General features: G+C 55.5%; 4 protein-coding genes across 4 annotated transcripts; 1 reads left to right on the forward strand and 3 right to left on the reverse strand.

Moving 5' to 3' along the window:
* Positions 1-30: 30 nt before the first annotated feature.
* GUITHDRAFT_166951 (hypothetical protein) lies at positions 31-2,536 on the reverse strand (the record flags this gene model as incomplete). The annotated part of the gene is made up of 17 exons (XM_005818040.1): positions 2,440-2,536; positions 2,368-2,393; positions 2,279-2,307; positions 2,188-2,236; positions 2,111-2,140; positions 1,965-2,066; positions 1,842-1,913; positions 1,769-1,800; positions 1,680-1,722; positions 1,596-1,636; positions 1,502-1,550; positions 1,403-1,438; positions 1,305-1,361; positions 899-1,180; positions 796-855; positions 217-269; positions 31-172 (listed from the first exon to the last, which is right to left on the reverse strand). Coding segments are annotated over exons 1-17 (1,143 nt in total), but the record flags the coding sequence as incomplete, so codon positions are not given.
* GUITHDRAFT_122674 (hypothetical protein) lies at positions 2,531-2,902 on the reverse strand (the record flags this gene model as incomplete). The annotated part of the gene is made up of 1 exon (XM_005818041.1): positions 2,531-2,902. One exon carries the CDS (start codon positions 2,900-2,902, stop codon positions 2,531-2,533), a length of 372 nt encoding a protein of 123 aa, XP_005818098.1.
* A 758-nt stretch (positions 2,903-3,660) lies between these two features.
* On the forward strand, positions 3,661-5,272 carry GUITHDRAFT_83399 (hypothetical protein; the record flags this gene model as incomplete). Its single annotated transcript, XM_005818042.1, has 13 exons — positions 3,661-3,714; positions 3,758-3,845; positions 3,886-3,949; positions 3,996-4,101; positions 4,206-4,288; positions 4,333-4,411; positions 4,456-4,513; positions 4,558-4,604; positions 4,653-4,697; positions 4,742-4,846; positions 4,892-4,954; positions 4,997-5,075; positions 5,124-5,272. Coding segments are annotated over 13 exons (1,020 nt in total), but the record flags the coding sequence as incomplete, so codon positions are not given.
* Positions 5,273-6,059: 787 nt separating this feature from the next.
* Positions 6,060-7,353, reverse strand: GUITHDRAFT_83396 (hypothetical protein; the record flags this gene model as incomplete). The annotated part of the gene is made up of 7 exons (XM_005818043.1): positions 6,060-6,266; positions 6,457-6,580; positions 6,653-6,828; positions 6,876-6,936; positions 6,982-7,047; positions 7,152-7,191; positions 7,233-7,353. The coding sequence occupies 7 exons, from the start codon at positions 7,351-7,353 to the stop codon at positions 6,060-6,062; spliced, it is 795 nt and encodes a 264-aa protein (XP_005818100.1).
* Between the last annotated feature and the right edge of the window lie 3,749 nt (positions 7,354-11,102).

An 11,102-nucleotide genomic window follows, 5' to 3' on the forward strand; every position in this document is an offset into this window, starting at 1 on the left:
CTCCTCCTCCTCCTCTCCATGATGGAGAACCTCAAGCTGGTGAGCTCCTCTGTCCACGAAATCTCCGTTGAAGACGTAGGCTGCTTGAAGAGCGTCAGCCGTTGCGAGGGAGGAGGAGGGGGAGGAGCCTGTGGTCTCGATGTCTCCGCCATATTGTGTGGGAAAGCAGAACCTGCGGGAAACGTCAGAGAAGCTCCTGCTCGACAACGGGGGTACCTCGAGAAGAGGAGGAGAAGGTCACGCAGCTGACCGTGAAGATCGCCGAAGATCTGAGAGGTGAGGAGATAGTGAGGAGACACAAGGAGGTCGCAGGGAGAAGGCGAGGGAGAGGAGAGACATGAGAAGAGGAAGACTGAGTTCTTGCCTTGCACGGGGAATTGACTCGAACGAGACTCGGCTGAGCGACGAACCTGACACGAGCAGCTCTGGGAGGCGTGAGCAAGGAGAAAACAAGAGCGGATGGTATGTGCAAACAGCTCAGGCAAAGTAGTTGAGGATGAGAGCGAAGGCAAGGACAACGACAAGAACCAGGAGGAGGAGGAGGAGGAGGAGGAGGAGGAGAAAGGGGTCAAAAGAGGTGACCGGGAGAGCATGACGACTCGCTGGCTTAGTTCGCTCATGTTTTCGCTGCATCGTATGAGACTTGACAGGGATCAATAGACCTCACGTTCCAAGAAGAATTTGAAGCGAGCTCTTGACCATCCACTCCTTTTTCGGGTAGAAGATGTCAAGATGAAATGAGGGGAGTAACGGGAAGAGAGGAGGAGATGAATAAGGAGGGAATTCAAGCCTCACTTGATCCAACATGTCGCTTTCCTCTCCCACAAGTTTCACGAGGTCCATTGCCTGCCTAACCTGCTTCTCCTCAGTGCTCTCAACCCTCCTGCTGTCTCCTCACCACTAGCGCTGCCAGCTGATATTCTTCCGTCCCCTCCCGCGCCTGCTCACTCTCACCAAAACTCTGCAGCCAACCCTCCTCACCGCCAGAGGACCCCGCCAACAGAGCAACTGCTCTTGCGCTCCCTTGCTGCTCGTCCATCGTCACTCGAGCACCATGCTGGCTACTGAAGCACCTCGGGTCCGGGAGCATGGCGGCATCAAGGACGAAGTCGTGATTGACAGCAGCGGCAGATATCCGATTCGAAATGCGATCGAACTCTCCGTCAGCCCGTGCAGAGACCTGAAGCAAAGCAGAGCTTCATGGAAGGAGCGCTAGGCAAAGAGGACGAGGAGAGAGAGAGAAGAGGAACAAGAAGGGAGCGATGAGAGATTGAAGCTCAAGGACAGAGACTGAGGACGGCAACCTCAGTGTCCTGTAGGACCACACGGTAGTCGATGCCGGCTACATCTGATCGCGGGTACTTGCGAGGGGTGAGTGGAAGAGAGGAAAGAAGGAGGAGACCTTGACATGAATGAGGTCATGGGGAGAGAGCAGAGCCTGTGAGATGAAGTGAGCCAACGACGAGACCTGGGAGGAGCACAGAGACGAGCAGCACCAGACCTTGTTGAGTAGCGAGCTATCAGCGAGACCCTGACGAAACTGATCCCGACTAGTTGAACTCAAACCTCCGACAAGATGCAAGAGAAAGTCTCACGAGAGGACGCACGTGCGGTCGAGTCCCAGGATCTTCTTGATCTCCTCGCTGGGGTCAGAACAGCTCGCTCCGCCACCTCCTCACCTCTAGCACGTGCTTCCTCCCTCTGCAGAGGTCCTGGATGAACCTAGACTCCCCTCACCCCAGCACGAGCAACTTGCGACATCCCAAACCTCTCGATGCCCGCCTCAGACACCACGTCGCTCTGCCATGTGGAGTGAGAGGCGCAAGGAGACGTCTGGCCACCTTGTTTGCTCTATAGAAGTTAAACAAGAAGTCTGTCCTCAGCTCCTCCGTTCTTGGCACGCTCATCCCGTCCTTCACTCACAGCTTGTCCTTCACTCATCGTGACATGCTGGTGACAGTCACCTGGTCGAGGACGGCCAATCGGATGATCGCATAGTCTTCTTTCTCTAGATTTCTTGCGCCTCCCAGCAGGCTGTTCTTGAGATCGAAGCAAGCTCGAGCCGCCTGAATCAGTCAGCAGCGCATCTACTCACCCGACGCTTCCGCACCTTCCTGCTGACCCCCCACTCTTGCTCTACCTGAAGCTCAGGTCACGTGACTGACGGCTGGAGCTCAAGTAAGCTACCGCTACTGCAAAGGTCTCTTCGTCGAGCTGGGCTGACCCTCCTCCAAACCTGCCAATGCATGAGAGGGGCAATGCAGAGCAAGAGTTCAACCGTGCGAACTCCTCGAATGCAACATCGCGCTGGCAGCAGACGCGTGAGGAGAACAAGAGCAGGTTGAGGAAGGGCAGCAACGGTTTCACCTTTGTTCGCAAAGCATCATTCAGTCCTGCAAACAAGCATTGAGCTCAAACCATTGCCGGCCACAGCCATACCCAGAGCTTGGAGGAGGCGATCTCTTGGAGGGACATCCATACGCTGTTAGGACAAGCTACCTTCTCATAGCGTACGCGCTTGCCCTCGGAGTCAGCTGGAAGCACATTCACAAGCGAGCTCGAGATGTATCCACTGCTCCTCCGAATCTTCATAGTCTTCTCGATAGGCCACCATTCCTGTCTCCTCTAGTACCATTCTTTGCTTCAGCAGCAGCAGCAGCAGCAGCAGCAGCATCATAATCACCATCACCATCACCATCACCATCACCATCACCATCACCATCACCATCACCATCACCATCACCATCACCATCACCATCACCATCACCATCACCATCACCATCACCATCACCATCACCATCACCATCACCATCACCATCACCATCACCATCACCATCACCATCACCATCACCATCACCATCACCATCACCATCACCATCACCATCACCATCACCATCACCATCAGCAGCAGCAACATCAGCAACATCAGCATCACCAGCACCATCTTCTCCACCTCCTCCTCCTCCTCTTCCTCCTCCTTCACACAGCATTCTCGGAATTGCCACCATTCCAATTCCCGTTGTGTTTGTAGTGCATATTTGGAGGGTGGGGGTACATCAATAAGGGGTGCTGGTGCACAAGGGGTGTGAATTTGTTGGAATGTGGTGGGGTAGTCACTTGATAAATAAGGGGAGTACTCAAAATAGAACCGGTTCGGGAACAATAATAGTGGGTAGGGGTATAGGTGTCGGAGGGTCGGAATGCTGGTGACATGCTTGATGACAGCGATCATGGCGGGAGGAGGAGGCGGAGGAGGCATAGGCTGCATGGGCGGCATGGGAGGTATAGGGGGCATGAGGGGTATAGGGGGCATGGGAGGCATTGGGCCAAATGTACGAGGAATGGGGTGGGGAAAGATGCTCAAGTATCCGATCACCAGCAACAGGCTTCGAGGTGGAGGCGGACAGGTGGGGAGCCGAGAATCTCTCATGCGTTTGTCGCTGATGCCTCTCTAGTCCCTCAAGCCACTGGCATCGTCCCGTCAAGAGCAGCCGCAGGTCCGTCAAGCCCCACGTTCGCTGCTCGCCTGAGTTGCTCGGCAGTCTAGCGAGGGAGAGCTCACGAAGTCGCTGGGATCTTTGACGCTGGAGGAGCAGGTGAGAGGATGGCAGAGAGGAACGAGCAGGCAATGACGAGGAGGAGCTGTAGAACGAGGCCTCTTACTTCGACTCCTACTCTCACTTCGGCATTCATGAAGAGATGCTCAAGGACAGCGTACGGTGAGAGGGTCAGCGATACTGCCTGACCTTCTCTGCAGGTGCGAACTAAAGCTTACCAGGATGCCATCCGAGGAAACGCTCATCTTATCCGAGGCAAGGTTGTGCTTGACGTCGGTTGCGGCACAGGTCTGTGTATGCTATACTGTAAACCATCCTAACAAGTGAGAAGGAATTCTTTCTATGTTCGCTGCTCAAGCAGGAGCGAAACACGTGTATGCTGTAGATAGCAGGTAGTTGCCGAGCCATTTGGCTGAGTGTCGACTGAGTCGTCTGCAGCAAGATGGCAGAAAATGCAAAGCAGATCATCGAGGCCAACGGGTTTCAGGACGTGATCACTGTGATTCAAGGGAAAGTGGAAGAGATCGACCTGCCGGTGGAAAAGGTGATACCTCGTATCAGACTTGTAGAAGCGCCTCCGAATCTCAGACGAGTGCCACTACTCAGCTCGTGTCCTGTATCATGTCTGACTTGAGGTGGATCTTTCAGGTCGACGTGATCGTATCAGAGTGGATGGGCTACTGCTTGTTGTTTGAAGCCATGTTTGACTCCATCATCTATGCCAGAGATCGGTCAACCTCTACTCTCTTTTGTCTATACGCTGATTTACAATCAGCTGGTTGAGAGATGGAGGGATGCTCCTTCCTGACAAGGCCGAGTTGTACATCGCTGCGATTGAAGACGCCAAATACAAGGTGCCATGTCCGGAGAAGGCGATGGAGTGAAGGATGCGAGGCAGGAGGATAAGATTCACTTCTGGGAGAATGTCTACGGTTTCAACATGAGCCTCATGAAACGTGAGCTCCTCCTGACTTGTCTCGCTGCCTCATGCTGCCTTCAGGCGTGGCTATGTTCGAGCCTCTTGTGGATACTGTTCATCCCGATCACGTAGGCCGGTGAGGAAGTTGAAGGTATTGTGACGTGCAACTTGCGTAGATCTGCACTTCCATTCGCCCGCTGTGGAACGTGGACTTGCTGACAGTGCGTGAGAAGCGCTGTGAGAGATGTCAGTGACACGCGTGCAGGCGCAGAAGTCGGACATGCAGGTAGACGCGCCATTCGAGCTTCAGGCGATCAGAAACGACTACGTGCATGCACTCCTCATCTTCTTCGAAGTCGGCTTCACTCAGGTGAACTTGTCGCCTCCTCGAGGAGACGTCTCAGCGGCCGAGCAGGGACACAAGCCCCTCTGGCTCTCCACAGGCCCTCATCACAAGTCGACTCACTGGCATCAAACGGTCAGGAGCGGAAGGCCCGGTGTTGCCTCACACATTGTGCAGGTGCTCTACCTCAATGATGTCCTCACCATTGCCAAGGATGAGCTCATCCAAGGGCACATCAAGATTTTTCCCAGCTCGAGTACCTCGAAGACTCTCGAGCTCGGCCCGACCTGACGCATTGCTGCAGCAAGCAAGCGGCATCTGGACTTTTCTCTCAACTATCAGTTCGATGGGGAGGTGACTCTTATCTCCTCTCAACTAGCTCCTGAATTCATTGACAGGCTGTCAATGGATTCGCCAACCAAACGCTCAACGCGTCGCAGTCATATCGGATGATGTGAAGATGTGAGGGAGCGTATGACATGCAAGCAGTTTGAGCCCGCAACGATTTAAAGATCTTGAGATCATCTATGTTGAAGTCCAGTGCGAAGAGCAAGAGGAGTGATTCAGGAAGTATCGCCAGCCTGTTGAGCAAGTTATCCCTACCGCAGCATCTCACCTTCACCTTGCTCCGTCATTCGTTCTTCCCATGTGCTCTCATTCTTGGGACATGCCCGTCAGTCATGACACGAGGAGAGGCAAGGCCTCACTAGTCGCGCTTGCGTTAACTCAAGTCGGCATTCCACCGAGCACACTGATTGACCTGCATTCGTTATGGTCGCTCCTCATACTGCTCCTCCTCTCACCAGTCGCCTTCAGCTGGTATCGCCCGTACTGCCAAGGAGGATCAGAAGCAGATCGCAGAGGAGCTCAAGAGCGCACGCGTCGGCATCCTTCTACTGCACAGACCGGCTCTCCCTCCTTGGGCTGTCGCTGATCCGCACGGAATCGGATGATCTTCTCTGTCCGACCCTGTGAAGGCTGAGGAGACCAAGCAGGGGCAGAGGGAATCATAGTGCTGACCTCTCCTGTGAACTTCCCCCCCCTCACGTGCTCAACACGCTCTCCTGAAGCTACTTCAGCTGGTGGCGACGTCCGACTAGCGGCTGGTGCTGGGTTGCTGATTGGTTGCTGCAAAGAGATCAGCTAGTCTACGAGGCTACTCTTGTCTCGACCTCCGAATGTCGAACAGGAACAACAGGGGGCAGGCTCGCAAGGTCGACTCCTCCTCGCTTTCCCTCTTTCACCTCACCATTGCTGTCAGCAGCAGCAGACCTCTCGAGGTGTAGCGCGACACCTCTGTGATTAGATTCGTCCTCTCCGCCACCTGAGCCTCAAACCTCCTCACGTCCGCGAGAGTCAAGCCGAACCACTCGTCGATCCAGCAGAACATGTTGCGATTGCCGTTGAAGAACAGATCCCGCTCGTACTGGTGCATAAAAGACTCCACCTGCCCTCCGATCATGTCCCACATCATTTCCATCCTTCTCTCCGTTATCCCCATCGTCATAAACAGCATCATAATCGTCTTATCAATCATCATCATCATCATCATGATCTCCATCATCTTCATCGACATCATCATCACCATCGTCACCATCAGTAGCAGCTTCATCATCATTCACTCCGTCCTTCCATACCTTCGACTGTAAACCCCAATAATCGAACTCGCACGACACAAGTTTGTAGGCGCACATCACAGGGTCCACTCGTTCTTGCCATCCTCTTTCTAGCGGACCTCGTCCAGTTCTCTGCGACCTAAACCTGAGCTCCATCAGATTCTACAGCTTCCCATGCCATCACCACCTTGCAGGGTCGTTATCAGCCCCATCGTACATCTTCGAGTCCTCTTTCCGCTTCTCAGCGATATCAATGTTGACTACTTCAAGCTTCTTCATTTGCTCCGAGCTGAGCTTGTGCACATTCGCTTCCTTGCCTCTGTCGCCTCGATGAATCGTCTCGATGGTGATCTTGAACTTGCTGAACAGAGGAAAGGTGACTTGTGTCAGCGTCTGTCAGCTAGTTAGCAACTTCGAATGCCCTGCGCATGCGAGCATACATGCGGGTAACTGTTGTAACTCTCCTCTACCAAGCAGCTGCCGCTTTTAGGCGCGATCATCCTTGAGTGATGTCAGGAAGGAAGCTGATCGCATAGCAGCAATCACCTCAGCCATCCGGGAAACCTCCGGTCGATGTGGAAGAGCTTCCGCGTGTACTGACTCGCACCCAACCTGCCTCGGCATTCGTAAGAGCCAACGAAAACAGAACAAAGCATTGAAAAGAATGCAAGGCGATGGCAAGAGACGAGGGAAGAGACGAGGGAAGTATCAGGCACCTTGGATGCGTGGCCGGGTGGTTTTCTAAAATTTCAACGCCTGCATGAAGCTGAGTATGAGATTGTTCTTGCTCTCTCCACCTGCTCCATCAGCCTGCTGTGCCTCCATGAGCTGAGTCCTCGCTGTCATGTACAGCTGAGCGATGCGGTACTCCTCCACTGTCACCGGCATCACTACCCGATACTCCTTCACCACCACCATTTCCCCTTTCTGATCCTATCCCCCCCTCATCCCCACCACAACCCTAGCCTGTTCAAGTTCAAGTTCAAAATTTGTCCGGACTCCGTCCGAGACTGCCGCCCCGCCCCGCCCCAGCCTCAGGCCGATGCGAGTCTCGAGCTACTACCCCCTCAAGGCCTTCCCGCATCGCTATGCTCAGATGCTCGACTGCTATCTACATGGCATGCCGATCTGCCAGTGTCCGACCCAGACGCCGCATACGGGCCGGGCTCGGACTGTCCCTCACCTCTGCGAGCGAGCGCCAAAGACAGTTGGCGATTCATCAGTTCACTGCGGGTGACCTTCATCGGGCGGTACGGACATCAAAGTTTACTCGCAGAAGGTAAAAAGTGCCTCAAGCAAAACAACTATAGCTGAATCTTTCGCTCAGATCTTTAGCCTGATCCAGGCAATCAAGCGCTACAGCTCCTTTGCGGGGACAGATGACCAAGGGTGGAGGATTCGGCAACACCTGTCACCCCTTTCTAGTCATCCTGCAGCTTTGAAGCTCTACTGCAACTTCAAACATATCCTCCAAGGGGTCCTTCTTGGCCGGATGCCGGATCTTCTTATTCCTGCCCTGTCAGCCATTCGTCGAGGAGGCAGATTTATTCCCCTCTCCAAGGGAGCTGATAAACCTGGTCTCTGATAGCTGGCGAGGCGTCTCCGCCCCTCGGGTGCCTCCGGAGAGCTCGACACCACTGGGGTGCTTGCTGCTGGTCCGAGCTCGCCTGCTTCCTCCCCGGCATCGGTCGGGTCACGTTCAAGGCTAGCGATCCGTAGTCAGCGAGGAGGGCCAATGGAGGACTACCTCGAGCGGTACCGTGTTCCTGTGTCCAGCCTCCCCCCCCGGGCAACGCCGGCTCCTTGTCGGCGGCTGCCCTTTCTCCGTCCGCGGCCGCCAGCTTTGTGGCGGCAGGCTGAGCGGACGTCTCGACTGACACGGTGGTCAGTCGGCTGCCTCCGGGTATCGCGTCTAAGGGATTTTCTTCCTCCTGCATGCTCCTGCTGCTTGTTGCTTGATTGCTTGACCCTTAGGCTGCTTTTTTTTTTTTTTTTTTGCTTGTCTGCTTGTCTGCGCGGCTTCGCGCTTGGGCTGGCGATGCCGGGTCTGGGTGCCAGCAGTGCTGGTTGTTTTCGGGCTTGTGTTTTGTGTGTGATTGTGCAGCTTCTCGCTGTTCGCTGTGTGCCCGGAGGTTTAGCTTGTTCCTGCTTTGTTATGCTTGAGGCACTTTTTACCTTCTGCCAGTAAATCCTATTGCTCCCCTGCATCCTGACACCCTCCGCTTCATCTGGTATCTGGCGGACATCCGATCATTGCTCAGCGCTCGATGCCTCTTGAGGATGCGGCGTTTGGTCGGCACTTCGTGCCTGATGACGGCCCTGCTGCTGAGGTCTTGGCTGCGAGGCGTCTCCGTCCCTCACTGTGACGTCGGGTGCCTCCGGAGAGCTCGACACCACTGGATTTACTGGCAGAAGGTAAAAAGTGCCTCAAGCAAAACAAAGCAGGAACAAGCTAAACCTCCAGGCACACAGCACACAGCGAGAAGCTGCACAATCACACACAAAACACGGAGCAGCTGCAACCGCCCCAGCAGCCCTCGCGAGGGCGGCGGCAACGGCAGAAACAGCAACGGCGGCGGCAGCCACATCCGCAGCCGCAGCCGCAGCCGCAGCCGCAGCCGCAGCCGCATCCGCAGCCGCAGCCGCAGCCGCAGCCGCAGCCGCAGCCGCAGCCGCAGCCGCAACACCACCGCCACCAGCAGCACCCGCAGCAGCAGCAGCCGCAGCCGCAGCACCCGCGTCAGCAGCAGCAGCAACAGCAGCAGCAGCAGCAGCAGCAACGCCAGCGTCAGCAGCAGCGTCCGCGTCAGCAGCAGCAGCAGCAGCAACACCAGCAACCACCACAGCAGCGACCACAACCGCGCGGGCCGAGGGAGCAGCGGCAGTCCGGCCAATCGTCTCAGGAGTCTGAGCCTGCTCCTCCGCCGCGACCTACGCTGTCCCTCACCTCTGCGAGCGAGCGCCAAAGACAGTTGGCGATTCATCAGTTCACTGCGGGTGACCTTCATCGGGCGGTACGGACACTACTGAGCTCCGGCATCTACAGGGCTGAATCTTTCGCTGATCTTCTTGCTGAAGCACAAGAGAAGTTCCCTGATGGTGCGTCGCCTGCCTTTGGAAGTGCTTCCGCGGATCATCTCACCCAGCAAGCGCTTGCAGTACTGCAGGTGGATTTGACTGACATCCTCGACACCACTAGCCTGATCCAGGCGATCAAGCGCTACAGCTCCTTTGCGGGGACAGATGACCAAGGGTGGAGGATTCGGCAACACCTGTCACCCCTTTCTAGTCATCCTGCAGCTTTGAAGCTCTACTGCAAACATATCCTCCAAGGGGTCCTTCTTGGCCGGATGCCGGATCTTCTTATTCCTGCCCTGTCAGCCATTCGTCGAGGAGGCAGATTTATTCCCCTCTCCAAGGGAGCTGATAAACCTGGTCTCCGGCCAATTGTCATCGGTTCTGCACACCGTCGACTCGCGACGAAGCTTGCTTTGGCAGCGATGCGAGTCGCTCATTTCTTGACCAGCACTTCCTCTCGTCTCACCCCAGGCTCGAGCGATTCAGTTCGGACTCGATCGAGACGGCTGTCTGAAGTTCTCGCAAAACCGCGTCAGCGCTCCCAGTGCCCCTTCACGCTCGCGGTGATGATGAGGATGTTGCCAACCCCACAGTGCTGGTGAGTTTGGATGCAAAGAACGCCTTCAACTCCCTCGACCGCCAGGCTCTCTTCGATGCAATCGAGGGACGTGCGAGTCGCGACCACTTTGATGGGAGCATCACTGAAGGCGCTCGCTTGCCCTCTTGCGAGCATCTCCGTTTGTTCGCCTCCTACCTCTCCAGCTACTATGGAGACTCTGCTGACCTTCGACTCTTTCACAAAAGTCAGTCAGCCTCCGTTCAGTGTACCTCGGGCGTCTGTCAGGGCGATGTCCCCTCCAGCGTATTTTTCACAGTATCCACCCCCTGCTCCTCCATATCGCAGAGCTTTTTCCCTCTGTTCGAGTCTTGGCCTATGCTGACAACGTCGTGCTTGTCGGTCCACTCGAGGATGCCGTGCAGCTACTCCATCGAAGAAGTACATGTTAGCTGATCTGAAGCTAGAGATTCAACCTCGCGAGTCGAAAGTTTACATCCCCTCCTGGCATCAACACCCTGATCTCTCGCAGCTGAAGAAGAGCCTTAAGCGCCGTCTCAAGACTCAACTCCTTCACTTCGAGGTCGTCACTGGCGGGATTACACTTGGCGGCCTGCCTATCGGCACGGATGGATTTCATGCTAGTGAGCTCCGAGCGAAGGTTTCTAACCTCAACGAAGAGCTCTCGAAGCTCGGGCTCGTCCAGCATGGCTTCATGTTCAAGACGCGGCTCCATCTCCAGAAGCTTGACCTCTCTGTCCACCTGGCGCTTGAGAAATACCACCGCTGGCCTTCCTCGCAGTACCTCGCCGCGCATCCCGACCTGCTAGAGTTTGCGAGGTTCAAGCGGGAGCTTCCGCATAGTCGGGGAGGGGACGAGTTCACGCCCTCTGAGGGTCTACACCCCGCTGTTTACTATACGGCTATCGCTCGCTTCCTCGCTTGGTACTCTGACCAGCCCATGTCCCGGACGCTGACCTCTCCTCATAGCCTGGACGTTAGGGATTTTATTCCTCCTGCATGCTCCTGCTGC

Source organism: Guillardia theta (assembly GCF_000315625.1).
Source record: "Guillardia theta CCMP2712 unplaced genomic scaffold GUITHscaffold_401, whole genome shotgun sequence".
NCBI lineage: Eukaryota > Cryptophyceae > Pyrenomonadales > Geminigeraceae > Guillardia > Guillardia theta.